This window comes from Prionailurus viverrinus, chromosome D3 (genome assembly GCF_022837055.1).
Source record: "Prionailurus viverrinus isolate Anna chromosome D3, UM_Priviv_1.0, whole genome shotgun sequence".
Lineage (NCBI taxonomy): Eukaryota > Metazoa > Chordata > Mammalia > Carnivora > Felidae > Prionailurus > Prionailurus viverrinus.
The window spans coordinates 81,346,067-81,371,706 of NC_062572.1; the positions used below are offsets into that span (position 1 = coordinate 81,346,067).

Genomic DNA, 25,640 nt, shown 5'->3' on the forward strand with positions numbered 1-25,640 from the left:
GAAAGAAATATTTGGACTATGGTATACATAAGACTAAAGATTACAAGAAAAGATATATTCAAATAAGAACAGACAAATCAAGGCATCATTTGAAGTGCACATAAGTAATGTCACAGAGCTACAGTTCTTCCAAGTCCTTGTTTGAGACTTTAAGTTTCTCCATAATCAACCAGAACTTTCTAACACTGTAGTAAAATGACATTTTAGCAACTCCAGGAAATAGAAAGACAACGACAACAGGCAATACTATGAAAATAAGAAAACAACAGATTTAAGATCAAGTCATATACAGTTCTTATGAAGCAGAAAATATTTCTAATTTTCTCAAGATTTACACATACTTCATTTCCAGAGGTAAAATAGTCAAAGAGAAATGTCCATATCATTTAAAACTTGCTACTAAAAATTAAGCTTTAAAACCAGTGCATACCCTGTGCTTAGCAGTATGTAGGTTGACATCAAGGAAAGAAGAATGCTAAACAACCGCTCGAAGAGACTTGTGGGACTCAGCAGTGGCAGGACGAGGGAAAAGGCTGCAATAAACAAAGGAGGGTAGTGTCAGTACAGCCAGCACAATGGACATGAGTTCAGACGCACTGATCCTAGGATCATTTATAGCAGCAATTGACCTCTCAATTGGGCTACACTTGTCCTAATCATTTTTGTAAGAAATTTGAAACTTGAACATTTTTTTGAAGTTTATTTATTTCAAGAGAGAGACAGAGGGAGCAAGTGGGGAAGAGGCAGAGAGAGAGAGAGAGAGTGAGAGAGAGAAAGAGAGAGACAGAGAGAGAATCCCAAGCAGGCTCTGTGCTGTCAGTGTGGAACCAGACGCGGGACTTGAACTCAACAAACTGTGAGGTCATGACCTGAGTCAAAACCAAGAGTCAGACACTTAAACAACTGAGCCACCCAGGCACCCCTGAAAATTCTCGGACAGAGAAAACAGAGCGTGAGTGGGGGAGAGGAAGAGAGAGAGGGAGACAGAATCCAAAGCAGGCTCCAGCCACAGAGCCTGACTCGGGGCTCGTGCTCATTGACCACGAGGTCATGACCTGAGCCAAAGTTGGATACTCAACCGACTGAGCCACCCAGGCACCCCCAAGAAGGAGAGATTCTTAAAGGAGAATGCTGAGAACCTCTGGTAAATGCAGTGTGAGTACTGGAGCTAGAAAATCATCAATTTTATAGCCATCGTGACAAAAACTGGATCAGGAAAGACTTATGAATGGATGCTACATCTAGGGAAAATTTTGATGAGCATATTTGATGGCCTTAGAGTGTGTCCCCACAGACAGCTTATTAGTTGCAGGGAGAGGGAGAAACAGTAAATATACAGTGAAAAAACTGGGCAACACCTTGATGGGGTGATGGAAATTAACATCAACAATGAGGGACAGATAGAGACCATGAGCCTATAAATGTGACCTAAGAAGGGCACAGCATCGCTTATGCAGCATGCTTGCCGACAATGCATAACTCCAATTTAATTACAAAGAAACATCAGACAAATTCAAACTGAGTAACGGGCCATTGTAGGGTAGGGCTTGTGGTTGGTTATATTCTTCAAAATGTCAATGTCATAAAAGACAAAGAAAGAAAAAAATGCCACGAACGTTGCTGGGTCAACTGAAAAATTACTATAAGGATGGTAGAATAGATAAAAGTACTGAATATGGTCTTCAAAAAATTGTGCACATACACACATTCATAAACACAGATGAGGGACAAGCATTTGACGTGGAGGATGGCTTTCTGTAATTCTGGTAAGTGCACTAGTTTTTAAACCTTTTTAGAAGTTTTAGAGATTTCAAAATGAGATATAATGCCATGCGCACAAATTGCGTTTTCTTTGCTTCTCTTCTGCCCTGTGGTTTACCCTTCGGTGGGTAAGAAAACCGAGGAAGTGAGCCAGGCTGCGCTGTAAAGGAATGAGGAAAAGCTGGGTTGCTACTACGTCTATCGGACCCCCGACTTGCCATATATGGTTTCCGCTGGTGTGTGCTAACTGTGTATTTGTGAAGTTATACACTATGACACAGAGACTTCCCTTTAATGTTACAGTTCTCGCTCAGAGTTTTTGTTTTTTCTGGGGGTTTAAAAACTAACATGTCCTATGAGAGAGATCATCACTTATAAGTCACCACACTAGAATATTACCACTCCTTCCTTGCAGAATATAAGCTCCAGGAGGGCAGGGATTTGGTCCACCTTTATTATTCTCAGGGAAAAAAATAGTGCCAGAACATAGTACAAACTGAACACATTTTTTTTTCCTAATGAAGGAGCAGTCATTAATATTGTTTAGGCAGAATGAACATAAATAGTAACTTCATTAAATCAAGATAACTGAAGGCCTGCCCTTCATCAATTTTACAGTAAGTTCCATCCAAAGATGGAACAACAAAAATCATTAAAAAAAAAAAAAAAAAAAAAAAAAGGAGGTTACACTGCATGCCACATTATTCACAAGTATCACAAAGTGTCTTTTTTTTTTTTTTTTTTTTAAATGAAAAACCTGGACTTCAAGCTTGTCCTGGTCCTCTAGCTGGAAGAAAAACCCTACATCCTTAAATTACACTTGTTTTCTCCACATGCGCATTTCGGGATCCTTAAGAAAAGGTACTACAGAGGAATGTGTTTTGAAAATTTTAACTGGCTTTATAAAATGTGTAATGTGTTGGGAAGTGACTAATCAATGTTATTTTCAGCAAGGGAAATACAGATAAAATTGAACTGTTTCTTAGTCCCTGTGTAAGAATGGAGAATTTATGAACTGACATGAAATTTCAGGATAAGAATCTCTTCTCTTCTGGAATCACTTAGACTTTGATCAGATGTGAATAAATGCATAGCCTTAGTATCAGGCCAATCATATTCTATCAAGTAATTCTTATTAACACATCAGTGGAGACAAATGTTCTAATTTTCTTTGTCAAATTCTACCATGAGGTAAAAATAATCACTGGTTATTATTATTTTCATTCAACAAAATTATTTCTTTCAATAACAAGAATATAGATGTAAATGGATAACTTTAAGGTATGACTTGATGTAACGTTAACTCATTTAATTTGACCTCTTACCTAATATTAGCCAGCTAATGATCTGATTTAGAAGAGGCAGTCCTTGTTTCTTGCGTAGACTGCTGTGGGTGCTATAGGTAACACACATAGAAAGCACTATGCTCAGCATCTGAAAACAAATACAAACACACAAAGAAAAGAGAAGGTGGTGAGAGACTAATTTATATACAAAAAGAATACTTAGGAAAGTGCTTCAACAACTGGAATCTAGCCCCAAAGCTATTGACATTGGACCAGCTCACCCTCTTGCAGCAAGGCTACAAGTTAGAACTTTGTACTAGGCAGACGCCCTCCTTTACAAGCATGAAATGAGGCATTTTACACTTTCAACAACAGTTTGGTATACGTGATCACACTGTATCTATTTAGAAATATTCATTATTGGGGCGCCTGGGTGGCTCAGTTGGTTAAGCGGCCGACTTCAGCTCAGGTCATGATCTCACACTCCGTGAGTTCGAGCCCCGCGTCGGGCTCTGTGCTGACAGCTCAGAGCCTGGAGCCCGCTTCAGATTCTGTGTCTCCCTCTCTCTCTGTCCCTCCGCTGCTCATGCTCTGTCTCTCTCTGTCTCAAAAATAAATAAAAACATTAAAAAAAACTTAAAAAAAAAAAAAGGAAATATTCATTATTAACTCTGAAGATTTCCTAAATCATGGAAACGCAAATGGTGCGACGTGGTTAAGTGTCTTCCACCTCTGGCCCTTGCCCAGTCATATCCATTGATTCAACACATATTTGTGGCCTGAATGTTCACCTGGTACTGGGAACACAAGGAGGTACAGTACTCTTCAGGGAATATATACAAACTAGTGGAGAACTGGGAAACTCTGGCTTGGAGGCTGTTTTCAGAAATACTGTTTGGTGAGAACATGGTCACTCCCGTTCATTTATGTGTCGTCCACAGCTCCCTTTGCACTACAGTAGCAGGGTGGAGAATTCACAACAGACTCCATACAACCCACAAGCTTAAAATACTTAGTTATGGCTCTTTAGAAAATTGTTCGCTAATCTCTGAACTAGAGGATTAACTGCCATTTTAAGAAATGACATAAGCTATGGCTGTAAATAAACTCTTAGAGATCAGATTAGCAACCTCCTCACCAATCCTTGAGATACATTAATTTCTCTTATATTTTCAGTGAATTTAGAAAAAATGCTGTTGAGTAAGTTATGACACAATCCTAGTATCCTTTCAATTGTAAGATGCATTCTGTCAGAGATGTTAAAATGTTAAAAGATATCTGTCTTGGAACCACCAAAAATATGCTATACAATAGAGCAATTAATGCAAGTTAATAAAGTTAACATAAAAAAGAAATTTCATAACAGATTTACCTTATATTCAGGGCTACTTATAAAAAGCCCGTAAGAATTTTAACATATTTGCTCCTATAGAGTGGGATCCAGAAACATTCACTTCTGTCAAAGTATTCATAATTATATGTGAATTCTGTCAAAGTTACCTATGGGCTTTAGTGTAAAGCCAGTGAGTGTACCGTTTTTTTAAAAAAAATTTTTAACATTTATTAATTATTGAGAGACAGAGAGACACAGAGCATGAGCAGGGGAGGAGTAGAGAGAGGGGGAGACACAGAATCTGAAGTAGGCTCCAGGTTCTGAGCTGTCGGCACAGAGCCCGACGCGGGGCTCGAACTCACAAACTGTGAAATCATGACCTGAGACGAAGTCGGTCGCCTAACCAACTGAGCCACCCAGGTGCCCCAATACCATTTAAAATGAAATACGTGTTCCAATGTCTCGACAGGACATTTGACAAAATACTTCTTCTCTTTTTATGTTTTCTGTTGTTCTCCAAGAATAAATTAACATCTTTTAAGTGTTGTATATTTTTATTTTGGAGTATTCTTGGCTTTTATTTTCTATTATCCTAAGCTTTGTTCTGAGGAAATTTTTTGAGAAAACTCCTGTAAGTTTTCTTTTGTCAGTGGTCTGGATGTGGTTTTTAATTTTTTTTTTTTTTTTTTTTTTTTTTTTAGTGTTAAAACAACAAACAAGTGGTTTCCATGCTTATGTAGAAAACAGCTATCATTTTACAGAATATGACATTATATATTCTCCAATTCTCACAACCCTATATTAGAGAGTATCTCTACAGATTGAAAACAGACTGAAGCTAAACAGACTGAAAATCACACATCTAGTATACAGTATAACTAACTGGGAATTGACTCGATTTTGAAACATCAAGTTCAAAGTTCTTTTTGTCACAGCAAAGCCAACAACCAAGGTGAAGTCAACTTTCTCCTGGCACGTCATCTGAAGTCTTAAACAGACTATTCTTCATGTAAACATACTCAGAGGTTGCTCTCACTTCAAAGATTACCTTTGTCCTGACTCAAATGAGAGCAACACAGAATCTCAGTCCAGAGGAGGCCATTTCGAGTTCAACTTTTTTGGTCAATACGGATGCTTCTCAGGTCTCCTTAATCTCTGTTCTCTTGGCATCTCTGGGCTGTCTCCTGCTGAACTTTTTGCTATTTCATACCTTTTAGAGAATGTATTTCCATATGATATCTTACACAGAAAATTTTCTTCCCAACTGGCAGATACTGAGTAATGTAAACATGATGGCATCTTAAGAACATCATTAAATACAACCATAAGATATATTTTGGTATGTCATTAGCATGACATGGTGTTGAAATGTGTAACTGACCTGAAATAGATGTAACAATAGCTCTTCATTTATAAAACTGTCTTTTCTTTTTATGAGAGATGTTAAAACACACAGGGATAGCAGAAGAACCAGCAAGCCTGCGCCCATCCTGTTTTAAAACACAATTCACAATTTCAAATTTTCTTGATATATTTACTGAACACATATCATATAAAAATATTAGACATTTTACTCTAACGTAGACCCTCCGTATCAGTCATTTGGTTTTATCAAGATGAAACAGGTATAACAGGAATGAAAATCTGAGGATGAAGATACACGAGGGATGGGGTTATTTTTAACTTCTCACAATTTTTTAGGTATCTTTACCTTATTTCTTGACTTCGATTTTTTTTTGATGTTTATGCATACCAGCCACCACAATTCTTAGGCTGATTTGGACAAGTTTACAGAAAACAATATAAAAAATAGTTAAACGTATCATCACTATCTACAATATAAACTTTCTGACTATACTATGAGCACTTACTCATACCAAAAAGGATCAACATTTCTAATCCTTAGTGTTGCCGGGAGGAAAAAATGGTTCCTTCTATTATTAACCTTTAGCCAGCGGCTCCTGGGTAAAGGAAGGGTAGGGAAGAGGTCACAAAGGCAGCAATGCAAGTGAGGCATTTGTACAGTACGGAGACCACAAATTATAGTTTTTCAAGAGCACTAGGTATAGTATGGTTCCTGAAGCTGCAGGAAACTGGTATCAAGGAAATGGTGTACTGATGTCGAGTTCTATTTCTCACCTCCCAAAAATCTGAGTAACATAGGACAACTGAAATTAGATTGAGTGCAGAATCTGGAGGCAGGCAACATGACAACAAAGAGAAAAGGAGTTGGTTAAAAAGAAGTAAGAAAGAGCAAAAAGCAGGGCTAAAAATAAATGCAAAGCAGGAATTCCTAGGAAAATGCTTGTTTGTTTTTGTTCGAAGTCTTTGAGAATTCTAAGGGGACAAAGTAGTTATACATTCAGCATGGATTACCATTAAAACTTATGAAAACAGCCATCTATGGTCAAGATACTTTGCTTTTTCTTTTTCTAAAAAATAATTTGGTATTTTAATTCATTGGCAAATATGATTTTATTTTATTTTACTTATTTAAAAAAAATTTTTAATGTTTATTTATTTTTGAGAGAGAGAGACAGAGACAGGGTGTGAGTGGAGGAGGGGCAGAGAGAGAGGGAGACAAAGAATCCGAAGCAGGCTCCAGGCTCCGAGCTGCCAGCACAGAGTCTGACGTGGGACTCGAACCCACGAACTGTGAGATTATGACCCAAGCCGAAGTCAGACGCTTAACCGACTAAGCTACCCAGATGCCCCTATGATTTTATTTTAGAGAACTTAAGAGGAATATTATAGCCATGTGATTTTTTTGCTTTTTCTTTTAATTTTATCCTTAAATGTTTCACATATCTATCTTTGCAAGTGTCTAAAGAAGGGAGGTGAGGTGAGAGATCAAATGGAGGGTAGAAATTTCTCCATGAACCAGGAGTCAAAATAAAGAAGTTGCAAAAATAGCTACCAGAACACCAACACAAAGTTAAATCACTGAAGAATTTAAATTAAGATGCATAGAGGGAGAAAACATAATTTTTAAAAATACAAATTAGATTTCTCATGTTTTAACAAGTTTGCCTCCTGAATTCAACTTTAGTAAAATATGCAAGTAGCAAATTTCTATGGAGACCATTTCTATAATCTCTTATTTTAGCATATAAAAACTGCTCAACTGTGTCAACACTGCTTGAGCAGGACAGAAAGGCAGAGACTGACCAAAGCAGAGAAAGGGACTTTGTAAAGACAAGAGGAGAGCTCACAAGAAACATGAAGCAAAAAATAAATGAAAATATTGGAACTCATCTTCTCACAGGCTATTATAGTTTATGACAGATGCAAAATATTTTTACTTCGTAACACTTATTAATAAAGTATGGCTTAGAAGTATGGTCTTAGAGTTCAATGCAATTTATTTTGGGCTCTGCTAATAAATAAACTTTATGGAATAATTCCACTTATTCCATACTGGTATTTCACAGAAATGAGATAAAAATGTGTTCATTGACAAATAACACACACTCAAAAATTAACACCTACTTTTAAAAAGTATCAATCGTTTAGTTAATCTTCCTTCAGTCAAAAAAAAGATACACTTCATCTATTAAAGATCATGTTAAGACGCTAAAAAGAATTGTTTATACAGAGTTCAAAAGAAAGTAACAGATGGGCGCCTGGGTGGCTCAGTCGGTTGAGCATCTGACTTCAGCTCAGATCATGATCCTGCAGTTCGTGAGTTCCAGCTCTGTGTCAGGCTCTGTGCTGGCAGCTCAGAGCCTGAAGCCTGCTTTGGATTTGTGTCTCCATCTCTCTCTGCCCCTCCCCTGCTCTCTCTTTCTCTCTCTCTCAAAAATAAACATTAAAAAAAAGTAACAGAGATGATTATATGATTAGAAAATGAGAGGGACTCTTACATGAAGCAAAGATCATTTAGCCTGCCGAGCACAGACATGCGTATGTGAGAGCACACTCACACACACACACACACACACACACACACACACACACACAGCCAGTTGAAGTGACTAAACATGGTAAAGCCATCAAAGTACAGAGCTCCCTCCCCTAGAGATCATTACATGCAGATTAGGAGAGACTTTCATTTTTCTAAGACATTTAAAGCTTAGACATGCTCAAAGGCAAAGACAGAGGTTAGTCTATCAGTGGCTTTTCGATCTTTACATTTTTGGCAACCGAACATTTTTCATATGAAACCTTTTACTGATTCCTTAATATACAAAAGCCTCTAGACTTCTTTTTTTTGGAATTTTAAATTATCACTGTTTGGCCCAATTTCGCTTTTTTGAAGGCCCAGAAGTATCTCCAGGGAGCTTTAATGCTTCTCAGAGTCTGAGCCAAAATTATCACCAATGGTCTGATATTAGTATTTTAAGTTCTGGTTTATTCACTAGTTTGTTTTGAAACTCATGACCAAGATTAGGCTCATATTTCATAGTGCTTGAGAAAAACAATTATATTGAAAAGAAAAGAAAATATTGTTCATACACTAGAAAGATATCTGGCTTTCGTCCTACAACGGGCATCAGTGGGAACACTGCCAGGAGCAAAGAGAAGAAAATCCAACTCAGTGAGAGGCTCTAAAATAAATAAAAAAGTTATCTTTAGACAAATATGGTAAAGAAAATAGTCTTTAGTGTTTCATAGACTGCACTCCTGTAAAGATTAGATGAGAAGCCTTATAGCTGTTTAAAAAATAATACAGTTACTACTGGTGAGAGATCTGTTAATAGTAGGTACTGCATTAAATAAAGTCTCACAATAACCTCAAGAGGTAGGGTATATTACTCACAATATTTCAGATGAGGAAACTGAGATCAGAGATGTGAAAGTACATGTACCAGGTCTATGACTAGTAAATGAAACAGCCAGGATTGAAACGTGGGTCATATTTCCTAGCAAGTACTTCCATCAATTTATGTTATACCATACACTGATAATATCTATAAGAAAGCTGGCCTGCAACCATAATCAAGGGATTGAGCTCAGGGGGGAAAGAAGTAAAAGTATGTTTGTAATTAGATCAAGACAAAAAACTATTAATAACGCCATTCGATGGAGAATCCTATAAGTTCTCTCATAGGGTGGAAAGAAGATTATTTCTATCCTCCTGCTACCTCCCTCAAAAAATATCAAAGTGGAAACATGAGGCTATTCTCAGGGCTAGGCGAAAGGTGACTCCTTTGACTTGAGTTCAGAGCACTGCCTCTGAAGCCATTGCATTGCTCTGGACGATACCATCATTTAGATATTTGGTACCAGTTCTGCATCTAGAGTGTTTCAATCACCACACGACCAATTCACTTTGATGTGAAAGTCTATGTGAATCACTGAAACATTAGAGGCAACCGCAGTCCTCCTGTCAAAAGGACCAGGCTCTTTATGTAAGGACACATTCTACTCTTTTCTTTAAAAATGAACAATTCCCTGAGTTAAACACATATCAAAACAAAGTAGCTACTAATCCGTCTAATGTCAAAACAAGTACTTATACCTTTGCTCGAGTCCATAGCTGGGTGATAAATGGCCAACCTGCAAATGCTAGAAGTCCAGCTGTAAGCATGTAGCGGTAGAAAAAACTGAGAACCTAGTAATGCATTCCAAAGAAGAAATGAAAAATGAGGTCATTTAAAAGGAGTTACATATGTATGAAAGAGATCTGAAAATGCTGTAACGTGGTAAATTACTCACTAATATTTCAATTCCCAGGATAAAGACTAACAGGTATCCAACAAAATAACTTGGAGGAACGGTCAACAGTAATGTGACAAAGTCTTGAATAACTTGAAACCTGTTTAACAAGATCATTTATAAAAATATTATTTATACTATATATTGAGCAAAAAAATGAGGTCATATATGATAAAAAATAAAAACTGCGTAAACCTAGACATCAGGGAATTTTCAATTCATAGGCTATTCAAAAACTAATATAATCTCTAACAGATTTCTTTCAACGGCTTCACTTAACTAAATCTCTTTTTTTGAAACCTAGAAGTATTTCAGAAAAAGTATAATTTCTGAATTAATTTGATAATGATCACAAAAATCTGTTTTTAAAACATAAACATTAATGATAAATCTTTGATTTTAGCTTAAACGTGAGTACATGCAATTACGGATACATTATCAGAAATAAAATACGATGAACTCAAAATGGATTAAAACTGGGAAAAGATTTAAATCCACCAAAGTTAATTTTATATTGAAATCTCAACTGTCTTGATAAAATAAACATATGTTTTCCTAATCTAGGTAGCGAAAAATATTTATTTTTTATTTTTTTAATGTTTATTTATTTTTGAGAGAGACAGAGTCCAAGTGGGGGAGGGGCAGAGAGAGAGGGAGACACAGAATCTGAAGCAGGATCCAGGCTCTGAGCTGTCAGCACAGAGCCCAATGTGGAGCCCAAACCCATGAACCATGAGATCATGACCTGAGCTGAAGTCTGACACTTAACTGACTGAGCCACCCAGGAGCCCCAAGAAGAAAAATTTTTAATGTTTATCTATTTTTGAGAGAGAGAGAGAGAGAGAGAGAGAGACAGAGCACGAGTGGGGGAGGGGGAGAGAGAGAGGGAGACACAGAATCTGAAGCAGCCTCCAGGCCCTAAGCTGTCGGCACAGATACCCAACACAGGGCTCGAACCCAAGAACTGTAAGATCATGACCTGAGCTGAAGTCAGAGGCTTAACTGATTCGGCCACCCAGGTGCTCCAGTAGAGAAAATTTTAATTGCACTTTTTCACTGAGCTAAATAACCTTTTCCAAACCCAATTTAAAATGTCACTAATTGTACACTCATTGTAATTAAATGTGAACCCATAACCATTAAACATGTATTACATACTTGAGTACTTTCTGCATTTCATCACTAGAAAAAAAATTTTTTTAGCATTTGTAGTGATTAAGTAGGTAATTATAAAAGCTCAGTATCATTTGGTTTATGATCTTTTTCTGCTTGAAAACAATGGCTACATAATATTATCAAAACTACTAAGGTGCCATGTAGAAAAGAAATGTTAACGCCAGTCAAGAGGAGAATGCTTCTTTTGTTCTCAACAACTGAATAAGCACAGAAAAATAAGAGATGACTTTGTAAAATCATTTAGAAGATTTTACAACAAGATTTTAGAAGAAAGGTGAATTTTTATGTTTTATTTTCTATGTATTTTCAAAAAGATAAAGATAGAACACAACATACATTCAAAATCACATTTCCTCTTAAAGTTTAAATAGATAAGTCACCTTCATAATTAGGACATTTGAGAATTCAGGAGGACTCTGTAGTAGAATAGAAGTTTCTGCAGGGATAAAACTTCCCATTCTAAAAACTTTTAAACCAGAGTGAATGACATTAGAAAAAATCTGATTTAAGTATGTCTATCCAGCAATCCTATTCCTTTCAAATGGAGAAGCAACACTATGGCCTTCTGATAGTGTCTTTTTGCCTTATCCTTCTAAATGTTGTATTTTAATTTTAAATTTTGGTACTTTAAAAAAAATTTTTTTTTTCAACGTTTATTTATTTTGGGGACAGAGAGAGACAGAGCATGAACGGGGGAGGGGCAGAGAGAGAGGGAGACACAGAATCGGAAACAGGCTCCAGGCTCTGAGCCATCAGCCCAGAGCCCGACGCGGGGCTCGAACTCACGGACCGCGAGATCGTGACCTGGCTGAAGTCGGACGCTTCACCGACTGCGCCACCCAGGTGCCCCAGTACTTTTAGTATTTCAATGTTTTTATACTTAAGGATGAAAGATGTGGTCAAATCCGGAGTTAAAAAAAATTAGAATAAAAATACTTATCGTGTCATGACAAACATACTGGCCAACCCTGAATATACCCTTAATTCTGAGCTCTCATTCCCTGGTCTGCTTTCCGGGTCTGGTTTTGCTCAGGGGATGCTTGGACGCCCAAGACTTAAGTTCAAATTCTAGATTACTGGAGCAAATATAGAACAAGATGGGCAACGTGTCCCTCGCTGTCTATGAATGTGAACCAGCCCAATGTTTGAGTGGTTTTATATTTAAGTGCTTGAAGCTCGCCTGGGAGCTCTGCCTCTGATGTTTTCTACAGCAGTAAGAACGCATTTTACTTCCAGCCTGTGAGGAGGCACTTCAAGGAGGACCTGTGGCACCCGTGAACAATATCCACCATTCTGTATGTTCACATTACTAGTGTGGATTTAATTACCAACTCCGTTTATCTAGGTTTACATGATAGCTAGGAAAGGAAGGGCAAAAAAAATGTGTGGAAAGAAAACATGTAAATTTCCTTGTGAAACCCGAAGATACACTGGAATCTGAGATGATAAGACAAATTCAAGATATAAGTTCCTCCTGGCATAGTACTGTCAATATTAATTACTCTATGTTTAGTCCAGATGTTTCTTAGAAAAGGTACACAAAGAAGGGAACGAGGTCAATACAACCTCACGGCAGTAAGGGAAAGGTAAAACAAAAAAAGACGTTTGTATGCCACTTTCCTTCGCTATCAATGAAGTGAGAGGGCTCGGAAATTGGAGGGCATTATAACTATCTCTGATGATTTATGCTACAGAAATCTAATGCACTTTAAACATAGATTTCACTGTCAGCGAAGTGCAAAATAAGACAGCATGGGAGTGTTACTTACTCTCTTAGAACCGCATACCATATTGGCACTGGCAACAAACAATATATGTAATAAGTCCAGGGACAGCCTTGAAGCAGCAGGAAAAATGCTACAAAAACACCAATAGCTATACAACTACATGACAGGAGGTGGCTTGGTTTCTGAAAATCAAACAGAACATTGAAACACTTCTAAATTCATGCTGATTGACAGGTTTTTAAAAGAGATTTTACAAAGTGAAGACATCTATTACATGATTAATTGAAGAACTGCATTTAAAAAAAACCTGTCATTGGAGAAGCATTATTACAGGAAGAAAAAGCTGGCTATTCTGAAATTGTTGCTATTAGGCAATTCTCCATTTAAAAGTGACTATGTTCCTCAAGTTTGTCTGCGAGTAACTTGTTTGGAACTCTGAACATATTTCTCCTTAGTAACAATCTTATAAATGTTGATCGAGCTCCCTCACCAGCTCACAAAAGCTCATTTAATCCACAATAAACTGCGGGACTTAATCTTCATTTGGAACAATGCTTCTATCTATTCAAACTCCAACTTGACACGCTGCCCACGTTTCTCTCTCCACTGCCCAACCACAGTGTGTTCATTCAGTCGAATCTTCTCTTCCCAACCACCTGCCAAACAAGAAAGGAGTTCCCCAATGTGAGTCACGAGTGATGGCCTCCATGGGCTGTGCATGCCCGTGGGTGCTCTGGGCCAGGAGTAATGAAGCAAGCTTCAGGGATAGACATCCCGACGATTGGAAACAAGCGCACCTATGGAAAGCTGTGATGCTAAGAACAACCACAGAGGAAAAACACAGGAATGGAGGGTAATATGGCATTCTCTTTTCTCTGTCCTTTGTTTTGTCTGTTTTCCCCTTGCTTTGCCAGCCAAAGCTAAATAAGGTGAGAATTAAGAATTACTCATTGTAGTAGAAGCCTTGTGGGGGAGAGAGACAAGAGGGTTATTTTCCTCTTTATAATTCCTCCTTACTGGCACAAAATGTCACCAGAAAGGAAGTAAAAAACAAGGATAAATTAGGACAGTTGGAAAAAGGAAGGTGAGACACAGCAATGTGATTAAGAGTGTAGAACTACACAGATCAGAATTCAAATTCTGGTTCAGTCAAAGTCCAAAACTATCCCGAGACTCAATTTCATCCCATTTATAAAATGGGAGTAATAATTCCATACCTATTTGTCAAGGTTGGTAATGCTTAAATGAGATTATGTAGAGCTTAACAAAATGCCCGGAATATTATAACAGCTTAATACGTAATGGCTGCTGCTATTACCTTCGTTTTTATTCTCTCCTCCCTACTTCTCTGCACTAGTCCCAGCAGGTGCTGTAGAAATCTGAAGGTGAATGGAACTGGAAATGGAGATGTGTGACACAGCATGGGGGACCCATAGCAAGGGGCAAATCTCAAACAGATGTGGAGATGGAGTCTCTAAAGCTGAAGGTGGCTGAGGCATGCATTCATCATTTAAGAGATGACACTGGTTTCATAGCATATTGAGAATAGGAAAATAATAACAAAAGAAGTTTAAAAGAGTACATTATGGGGCGCCTGGGCGGCTCAGTCGCTTAAGCATCCAACTCTTGCTTTCAGCTCAGGTCATGATCTCACAGTTGCATGGGTTCAAGCCCTGCGATGGGCTCTGTGCTGGCAGTGCAGAGCCTGCTTGGGATTCTCTCTCTCTCCCTCTCTCTCTGCCCCTTCCCCACTCATGCTCTCTCTCTCTCTCTCAAAATAAATAAATAAACTTAAAAAAAAACAAAAAGAAATGAGTACCTAAAAAAACATTTTTGAGGGATTTTCTAGAGTCAGTATAATATGGTATAATAATCTAATCCTTTGATATCTAAAATATACATTATCAATGATATTCACTCATAGGAAACGAAATCATAAAGAATTCAGTTCAACTGAAGTAGAGATTGAAAGGCGTTTTTTTTTTTTTAAAGCTTATTTCTTTATTTTGAGAGAGAGAGAGAGAGAGATAGACAGCGTGCCAGTGCATGAGATGGAAGAAGCAGAAAGAGAGGGAGAGAATCCCAACCAGACTCCACGCTTTTAGCACGGAGCCCAACATGGGGCTCAGTCCCACCAATTGTGAGATCGTGACCCGAGCTGAAATCAAGAGTCGGACACTTAACCAACTGAGCCACCCAGGTGCCCCAAAGGCTTTTAAATAGTAAGAGTGGGGGTACGTTTTCTACTTCCTCATGAATTGACTCCCCACCTTCCTTAGCTCCTCAAAACACAATTAATGATAACAAACCATGCTGGCGCACTATGATGACTCTTCCCTCCAATGAGCACTTACTAAGCTGCACACTCTGGGTCTGCTCTGTACTAGGTGCCGGCCTCCAGGGAGTTCAAACCACATGGGTTGGTATGGACTCACGAGACTTGGTTCAAGGGGTTAATATTTGGGGATTTTATTAGGTAATACGAAAATAAAGGTCAACATGTGGCAAAATAAGGGTATTTCGTTCTAAAGCAAGTAACATCTGAACTGGCCAAAGCAAAGGAGAAGAGTATGTACAAGTTACATACAGAATACAATTATGAGGAGCTGTAGCAAATTATATTTAAAGAAAATACTCACTGCCTATAATGGTGATGAATCAGAAATGCCTTTATAACTTGAGTGACACCATCACGAAGAAGTGACATAAATTTCGGAGTCAGGCATAAATTTAATTCCAAGGCTTTCTTCCATTTGCTCGCCAATTTGACTAACCCATTTAGCTTGTCTAAAGCTCTGTTTCCTCATCTGGCAATGAGGATAGTGTTTGTTTCAAGCCCACGGCTCCCTCCCCAAAGGCCTTCTCTATCCCAGCCATACCACTGACTTGCACTCTTCCAAAAGCCATGCTGCCTCTCTCCTCTTCTGGGGCCTGCTGCTCTCTCTGTGCGTCATCTTCCTTTTTTCTACGGAGCTATCCTATTCACCCTTTAAGACTTCACTTTGGCAACAGCCTCCCCGACGAAGCCTCCCTATACCCCACCCACAAGCGTCGCGTTCTAAAAAGTACACGGCTGGGGTCATCTTACCTCCTAACTGCTCTCCATGCCTCCCTCCAGTTAAGACTATTGACCACTGGCATTTTAGTTTTCCTTCAGAACCGTTCAGGTTGTGTCACTTCACTAGGTTATAATCTCTCACTGAAGATGAATCAGAATGGTTTTGCAAACAGAACCAGAGGGTTCAAAAAAAATTTCACAACCTCACCTGTAACGGTCAGTTTGTAATGGTCAAAACTGACACAATGGTCAGGTTTGTGTGTCAAAACGTGGCTAGGCTATATAGTGCCCATTATCCTCAAACACAGATGTAGGTGTTGCTGTGAAAGCATCTTGTGGATGTGATTAAAGTCTACAATCAGCTGACTTTAAGGGAGATTATCCAAGGTAACTGGGGTGGGCCTGATTCAATCAGTTGAAAAGCTTGAAGAGCACAACAGCAGGCTTCCCTATAGAACGGAAGCATAGCTACCAAGCGTGGCTTCGGGTCTTGCCTGCAGGCTCCTGTCTGCCCCTCTTCACGGCCTGACCTGTGGCTTTAGAACTTTCCTAGCTAGCTCCCACAATCACAAGCCATTTCCTTACACTAAATCTACTAATACATAGATCCCACTGGTTCTGTTTCTCTGGTTTAACTCTAAGTGATACACCAACTCCTCACAAAATCCAATTTAAAATCTATAGTCTAGCATTTGAGGTCTTTGATTACTTCAACCTAACCTACACTGTTGGTATAATCTCTTCTTCATCCCTTGAACAATCCTTCCACATTCTCCCCAAGTTGAACTTTTTATTCCAAAAGCAGCATGGTGTAGAAAGAGCATGAATTTAAGTATCGGCAAATATTAGTTCTGTCATTTTGTAATAGTGTGTCTTTGAAGACACCGTGTAGCTCTCTGAGCCTAAATTCCCCTCTTCATATCACGAGACTCCTAACTGCCAGATTTAAGGTTGTGTTAAGCTTAATTGAATAACACATGCAAAGCACCCAACATAGTCCTGGGATAGTGGAGCTCAATAAATATTACTTATTATACCAGCATAATAAACATTTTCCCAACTCTGCCTCTGTTTAGATCATTCAGTTTGCTTTATTCTCATCCTCTCCCTGTAGTAGTTAATTTTCTATCAAGACTTACTCTTTCCTGTTGTCATCGTTCTCGCTAAAGTGAGCTCTCCTCTATTTAATATATATCACAAACACTTAATATATATTAAAGTTGTCAAAGGTCAAAGCTGTCTTTTGCAATGTAGTGTAGTATAGCAACCTACGTCTGATAAGGTGGTTATGTGTGTACATCTCTTACCTACTTTACTCTAATTCTAAGCTCCTGGAGGGCAGAACCTGGATTTTCTATTTCTCTGTATAACCTATGCAGTAGTTAGCATTATATTGTACATCCAATTAAACATTCACTGCATTATCAGGTTAATGGATAAAGGAGAATTATCGGCTATGAAATTGTGTTGACTCATCAAGCTAAAGACTTCATATCTTTTCTCAACAGCCAAAACAGCAAGATAGACGTGGAAAGATAATGTTTGGCACAAGTCTGTTCTGGATTCAAATCTCAATTCCTCCACAGCCTAGCTCAGAGTGGCCTTTTGCAAAATACTTAAACAGCTTTGGTTTCCTCTTTTGTAAAAAGAAATTATAATGCTTTTAGCACTGTTATGAGTTTAAAATGACAAAATAAACTCCAAGTAGCCAGCAGAATGCCACTACTAAAACATGGTTGGTTCTGTCTCTCTTGCTATCTTGTCAAAAATTATCCCCATTCTAGCCAATTTTAAGCACATTCAAATAATGAAAATTACTTGGGGGGAATTATTTAAGATGCATTAAAGCACTATAAAAAATTGGAATAAACACTACTGTTCTTCCTTCCATTACAGAAAAATAAAATATAAAATTAGAAAAAGTTACCACTGGGAACGTCTGCAATTATTAAATATACCATCCTGATTATATTGCCTTTTAGAGGACTTGGACATGGTAATAATTATTAGAGAGAATAAAGAAAATGCAAGTGGCATATTCTCCCCAAAAAATGATAATTAGCAATATATGTTAAAAGAGTAAAGTGTTTTAATGTAGTAAAACCATATATGTACGGTTATTACTTACTCAGTTATATGAAGTATTATTAAAAATTTTTGAGGGTTTTTTTTTTTTTGCATTGAAAGTACAGTAAACTAGAGACTGATTCTTAAAATGAAGATAAATAGAAAGTTCTGAAAATTTGCATTAGAAATTTCAGAAAGTTGTAAGAAGGTAAGAATAGTTCCAGAAAAGCACATACATTATTTAAAAAGGGACATTTTGAGTAAATGATTTTGTCACTTTCTAGCTACCAAACTTTTAATATCAGATAAAGCTAAATATACTGCTTTGAAGTAGTTTTCTGACCACCTGTAGTAGAAAGATATGGGATGCTTACAACAAGCTAAATAATTATTACAAGGAACAGATAATCAACAGCTAATGCCATAGGAAAATTTAAATTATGCAGCTATCTTTATAGCCCTCTTAAGTTATGGGGCCATTATTATTAATATACCTTTTTCCCAACCAAAGAAATAAAGATAACTGAAAAAAAGAGACCCAATATGACAAAAGCAAATGAAAGTAAGAGTTAGCTTAGTACACCTTGCACATTGTATGAACTCATTACAGTTGATTTGATTCAATTTCTTTCTCCAGCCCTAGTGATTTAACACCATTATCTGAACTTCATTATATGTTCTGAACATACCTTAACTTCTTTATTAACACCTCTAGTAAGGTTAAAATGAGACTTGATGATCAACAAAGAAGCGTAAGATGTCCATCCCAAAAAACCAAGAACAACATTGATGGCCAAGAAGAATCTGTCGTAAGTGTGATAATAGGACAATCCTTTCAATGCAAGATGAATCAGCTCCTCGCAAAGGGAGACCTATGGAGAAAGGAAGACATAACTTGCCACATGGGAAGAATAAGAAGTTTTAAAGGAAGGAAATATATTAAAATTAGAGTGCATAACTGTAGATGATGGATCAAGAACAGATTTTAATTATTCGAGGAGCTTCTTGCAAAGTATAAGAACAATTCCTGGATAGAATGAATTTTGAATCTTGATAAGAAAGGGCATTTAAGATGTAAATTATGATACGTATAGTGATTTAACATGATTCATTCTGTGGAAATACCTACAGATGACACATGAAGGAAAGTAACGAAGGCTCTCGAATATTGGTCCCATATAGCAAAGATACTTACATTTCTATCATTTTTCATTTTCTCATGTCAGATTACCCAAGTCAGTTATAAAGCATCATTAAAACAGGAAAACAATAGCTCACTGTTTTAAAACCATAAACAAACATTAGAAATGCATGGTATTACTTAGGCAATTTGAGAGACTGAAAACAGAATTCTTTCCTTCTTTGAAATTATGACCATTTAAGAAAAAGAAAATTAATGAAAAACATAGCAGGGTAGTTCTTGAGAAGCTTCAAAGCGGCAGTATAAACAGTAGGCTCCTGATAGTGTGTAGATAAGTCCAAATGTACAAATATGCCATGTTCTAAAATGTTATGCATTTAAGTATGGTTATGGAAATTTCGAATATACTTTCTCATTATAGAAAATGGCAACTGTTCACTTCCAACGCTGACCTTAAAAAGTCTACCCTGACAATATCTGAAATAACAGAAGTTTGCCCGTGGCTAAAGCAGCTACTGAGAAAATCGAATCCTTACTTAAGTGTTCAGGAAAGCTCCTTGGCCTGCCCACTTTGCTCTCCATTGCATATCTCGCCCCTCCCCATACTCCAAACGGTGACCAGCTATTTCTATACCCCAGGCCCACATACTTACTGCTTCATCATACTTTCTCTGTTTTATGTAATATCTTGCTTTTCTTACAAGGTTTAGCTGTTTAGATTCAGGAAGCAACCTACAAAAGAAAAGGTTAGATTTAAAATGTCTCCTCGTTTCAATGACAAGTTTTCTTTCTTGTTTTTCTTTCTTAATTGAAAATGAAAGGATGGTAAAAGCTGAGAAAATAAAAACTGAAATCAAAAAAAAAAAAAAAAGGAAGAAACCTAAAGCTAAGTTGTATTATTGCTAGTCATCTGAACCCTCCCAAGAAATAACTTCTAAATTTGGTTTTCTTGACTCAAAGTTTCAACTCCAAACTATACTTATGAAGTCATATGATCCATCATTTTGAAGAAATGAAGTACTCTGGCTAATAAAGAAATTCTGACTAAAACAACACAATTGATGGAGCAGTAAATCAGTGGCGTGAGCTTCAGTACCCAGAACTTCGGGTGTTCGTCATACACAGACAGACACAACAGACAAGGCCAATCCGCTATGGATGGCTCTTTGTACCCCTGAGCTAGACAGGGACTTAGAATTGTCATGATCAAAAACTGCAGGCAATCAAAACCAACAAAGTTAATGAACAATTTGAACCTCTTTACCATTCTTACACTACACAATATACTTGTGGTTCCCTTATCTTTTATTTCTCTGTCTGTCATTTTCCTGTCATTTTACCACAGTAGAAGCCTTATATACACAAGAGAAATACTCCTAATAGTGCATAACCAGGAAATATATCTAACGGCATTAAGTTTATGGAATGTAAAAACTGAAGAAATATAACCAGAACTCAATAACCTGATTGAAATAAGTATATTTAAACACAAAATTGAATGTATACTGCTTAATTAAAACTTATAAAGTGAATACCTCCAAACTTAAAAAGTATAAAGACGTTTTTTAAGGCTTTATTAGGGTTAGATCATTTGAAATTGATATTTTTGTATGTAAAAAGCTACTAAATTAAATATTGACGATTTCAATGATTCAACATAATATAATCACTTATCTTTCTTCTACTTGATTCCAGAAATCTCTAAAGAGATAAGATGGGAGACCTGCAGGAAGTAAATCTTTTATGTAATGTTATTAATTGGGTGGGGGTCATAGGCTTCTTTCTGAATCTGATACTCTCTAGAAAATGCATATAATATTACATACAATTTCCGAAAATTCACGAACCCCAGAAACTCATCTCTCTGAGTCCTATAAGCACACCTGATTAAGAACTGCGCAACTCCAAGGATCCCCAGATCTTTCAACTCAGAGGAACCCAATCACTATTTCAGACTGCAAGAAAAGTCTCCACCTCAGGACTCACTGGGATTTGGAGGAAAAAGATACCAGCCAGGAAGTGGGAACACATGAAAGAAACACAAGTTACTTCAAAATGTTGTCATCGTCCCATTCTTTGTCCTTCAGATACCACACATTTTGGAATGTTTTCCTAGAAGTCTTAGGACTGGAATCACTGGGCCAAAGAGCACCAGAATTCTCTGAAGGCTGTATCCGAGTCGAATTTTCCAAATTTCTATAAAATTCTTCTAATCAGTCTCTCTTCCTTGCTTTGATCCCCTCGGCTTCCTAAAACAGGAATTCCAGCTTCTAACTTAACTTGAAATCGATATGGGCATCTTATTGTCTACTTTATCAATTCTAAACTTCCTGGACTATTGATGACCATCTCTTTCCATTCTACTTAATTTCCCATTACCCCAAATGTACATCCTCAGCTATACAATGGTTACGCACTTCATTCGTCACCTATTCACATCTGAGTTTTTGTTCATAAAGATCCTTCCCTCTCTGCTTTCCAAAATCAAATCTTTATCACCCTTTATGGCCCTCTCCCAAACCCGCCTCACACCATTGGCATTTTAGTGTGGTCTACTATCAATTTATTTCTCATCAATTAAATTTTAATTTCCATGTAGACCATTAATTATTTCTATTAAAACCCATAATACTATAATAATACTTAGCAAAGTACTAAGCACATAAAATGAATCAATAAATCTTAATTGATTAAAATGCTATCAAAATATTACAAATCTAAAAACAGGGGAAAGGGGCACATGGGTGGCTCAGTTGGTTGAGCATCTGACTTCAGCTCAGGTCATGATCTCATTGTTTGTGAGTTTGAGCCCCACAGCAGGCTTTGCCCTGATAACACAGAGCCTGCTTCAGATTCTCTATCTCCCCTTTTCTGTGCCCCTCCCCTGCTAATGCTCCCTCCCTCTCTCTCAAAAATAAACATTAAAAAAAAATTTTTTTTTAAGGGGAAAAAATAAGAGAATAATATACATTGCCATTTTAAAAGCACCTAATTATTTGCTAAACTAACTTAAAAGATGAAAAGCAGGCTTGTCTGGAGCTAAATTTCTTAGGCTAATTTAATACATGTTCTCAAGCAAACTCTTAAGAATGAAGGAAGAAATATTTTTAAAGAAAAGTATTTATGTTATATTATGTTACATTTCATTACATTATATATGAAATTTTATATATGGAGCACTTAGGTAAAAAAAAAAAACAGCATCAGGCTAATTTATGCTTTTCCTAAAATTAATATTTATAAGTCTTGGGGTATACCAAAGGTGTTTTTTTTTAATATTGATTTATTTTGGGGGAGAGCACAAGCAGGGGAGGAGCAGAGAGAGGGGACAGAGGATCTGAAGCAGGCTGTGTACTGACAGGCTGACAGCAGTGAGCCCACTGTGGGGCTCAAACTCATGTACAGTGAGATCATGACCTGAGCCAAAGTTGGACACTCAACTGACTGAGCCACCCAGGTGCCCTGGGACACACCAAAGGTTTATGGTATGTCTGGAGTTCATCAAAATGTTCCATACAAATCTCACTGTAGCATTAGGACATTAAAGACTCTTACAAACTTGTCCCCAATCAAAATTTTTTAGCTTTCTGTAAGTTGAGAAAGGTACAAAATCATTCTTAGTGTCACCTATTATTTTTAATTTTTTTAATGTTTATTTATTTTCAAGAGAGAGAGAGAGAGAGAGAGAGAGAGAGAGTATGCAAGCAGGGGAGAGGCAGAGAGAGAGGGAGACACAGAATCCAAAGCAGGCTCTAGGTTCTGAGCTGTCTGCACAGAGCCTGATGTGGGGCTTGAACTCACGAACTGTGAGATCATGACCTGAGCTGAAGTTGGATGCTCAACTGACTAAGCCACCCAGGTGCCCCAAATAATTAAAAAATTTCTAAAAGTAAAAAAATAGGGATTCAATTACATGACACCATTTTATTTTTTTTTTTAAGTTTACTTATTTATTTTGAGGGTGGGAGGGGCAGAGAGAGAGAATTCCAAGCAGGCTCCATGCTGTCAGGGGGACTCAGTCTTATAAACCGAGATTATGACCTGAGCCAAGATCAAGATTTGGGTGCTCAACTGACTAAGCCACTCAGGCTCCCCTTACACCATTTTATTTATTTATTAAAAAAAACATTTTTTTTAACATTTATTTATTTTTGAAAAAGAGAGAAAGAGAGCACGAGCAGGGTAGGGGTAGAAACAGAGGGAGACACAGAATATGAAGCAGGCTCCAGGCTCTGAGTTGTCAGTCAGCAGGGCCGGATGCAGGGCTCTAACCCATGAACTGTGAGATCATGACGTGAGCAGAATTAACCAACTGAGCCACCCAGGCGCTCCATACACCATTTTATTTCTTAAGAAAAAGAGAAGATCTAAAGAAATATGGTAAGATGTTGACATTTCTTAAATCTGGTTGTGGGTACAAGGATTTTTGTTATATTCTTCATTCTTTTCAGCATGTTTGAAGAGGGATACATATGTACATAGGACATGTATGGAAAGATGCATAAGAAACTGCCACTTTGTCTCCAAGGAAAAAGACTATAAAACTAGAACTCAGAAGAGGTAACATATTATTGCTTGTATAATTTCTATTGTGTATATGCATTACTTTTTCATTCACATTTTATCAACCAGGTTTTAAAAAAAAAACAATTAAAACATTAAAATTTAACCACAGTTTCTGGCTATGATGGAGAATCTTGGACATACCAATGCTCCCACCAGGAACAACTAGAAAGCCTAATAGAATAAAATAAAAATCACTTTGACGGTGCTCGAGAGTCACTGAGACCATCAAGACTAAGAGTTATTAAGATCCTAGAGAGAAGCAAACCAGAGAAGTAGTCCAGCATTCTACAAACATTAACTCTTAGGGCATCTGCCATTCTTATTTTTGGCAAAGGTTGAGAACATGGGCATATATCTGCTGCCAAGAGGTAGAGAATCCAATACAGCCTTTGACAATCCTATAAGGCTGCGGAGATAAAAACTAAAATATGTGGCTGCCAATGCAGCCAGGACTTGAGGATCCAAAAGAGAAGAAAAATAAGAGAATAATATACAATTTTCATCCTGGATTTTTATTTTTTAAGTTTATTTATTTATTTTGAGAGAGAGAGTGTGTGTGTGCGTGCACTCAAGCAGGGGAGGGGCAGAGAGAAAAGGGAGAGAGAGAATCCCAAGCAGGCTCCGCACTGTCAGCACGGAGCCCGATGCGGGGCTCCAAGCCACGAAGTGTGAGATCATGACCTGAGCCAAAACCAAGAGTTGGAGGCTTAACTGACTGAGCCACCCAGGTGCCCCTCATTCTGGATTTTTTTTAAAAAAAGACATGAATGAAAACCTATCTGGAATGACTTAAGCTAACTTAACAGTTTCTGAGGTGAAGTCTTAAGAAGAATGGGAGAAGGAACTTTTATAAGCAATAACTTCTATGTGGAGAATTCTGGTAAAGAAACAGAGGTCACGTGCTAGTCAAAAGGGAAGCGAGCTGGACACCCAGCGAACTCTTCAGCTGTGTGGGACACAGCAGACAAGCAGCTATGAAGAAAGCCCTGAATAGGAGGGCAGAAGTTTTGTCAGTCTCAAGATACAGAAGAGACAAAACTTGGTGTTCAGGAGCCACTGAGGAAGGATAACACTTGCCTTCCACTGAGATGCCCTGGAGGCTATACTCCAAGAGCAGACACAACCAGAGGGAAGAGATGCAATGCGGCCCTGAGTCAGCTGTCATTCTGTTAGAGGATAAGGTAAAACCTCACTGGAGAAGGAGATAATCCAGAGCTTCCAAAACTTTTAATTCACAATGATAAGCATTCATCTAAAACCCACCAGACTCCATAGTAGAACCAAATGAAGACAGGAGAAGCACACTCACAAATGATATGGTTATTGGTGGTGTTATCAGCTGCACTTTAACTGTGGCTACTATACTCAATAATAAAGGGCAAGATAGAAAATTGCACCAAAGAACTGGCATCTATTTTTTAAATGAATTGAAATGGAAATTCTACAACTGAAAAAAAAATGTAGTAACTGAGACTCAGAACTCAAAAGCAGCAAACTGGACAAAGCAGGAGAGAGATTTGGCGTATTAGAAGACAAGTCACTAGAAAATATCCTGCCTGAACTTTGAAGAGCAAAAAGAATGAAAAATAAAGAGAAGACTATTAAAAAACTCCCAAATAACATACAAGCTCCTGTGAATGGCCCTAATATTTACACATGTAATGAGAATGCTAGAGAAGGAGGGAGAGAGAACTTGGTAGAATATTTGACGATCGTGGCAGCAGATTGTTTCTAATAGTAACTTGTATGAAAAAAAATTTCTTTATTGGCTAAATCTTTTATATTTAAAACATCAAGTTTTAAAAGAATCTATTACCAGCAGGTTATGTTTAAATAAAAAAAAAAGAAAGAAAGAAAAGAAAAAAGT

General features: G+C 37.5%; 1 protein-coding gene across 9 annotated transcripts in view; it reads right to left on the bottom strand.

Annotated features, from left to right (window-relative positions):
- Positions 1-25,640, bottom strand: part of PIGN (phosphatidylinositol glycan anchor biosynthesis class N) — a 106,232-nt gene that overhangs the window by 33,976 nt on the left and 46,616 nt on the right. For 8 of the 9 annotated variants that reach the window (XR_007145799.1, XR_007145800.1, XM_047827656.1 and 5 more), the window contains 9 exons: positions 19,861-19,939; positions 18,756-18,938; positions 12,984-13,123; positions 10,039-10,138; positions 9,842-9,934; positions 8,836-8,927; positions 5,762-5,870; positions 3,087-3,195; positions 431-533 (listed from right to left, as the gene is read on the bottom strand). Coding sequence is in view for 7 of the 9 variants with exons in the window: in XM_047827656.1 (XP_047683612.1) it covers positions 431-533; positions 3,087-3,195; positions 5,762-5,870; positions 8,836-8,927; positions 9,842-9,934; positions 10,039-10,138; positions 12,984-13,123; positions 18,756-18,938; positions 19,861-19,939 (1,008 nt within the window). In the remaining 2 variants the exon portion in view is untranslated. The remainder of the gene's footprint in view (positions 1-430; positions 534-3,086; positions 3,196-5,761; positions 5,871-8,835; positions 8,928-9,841; positions 9,935-10,038; positions 10,139-12,983; positions 13,124-18,755; positions 18,939-19,860; positions 19,940-25,640) is intronic. The other variant, XM_047827657.1, reaches the window with a different exon arrangement.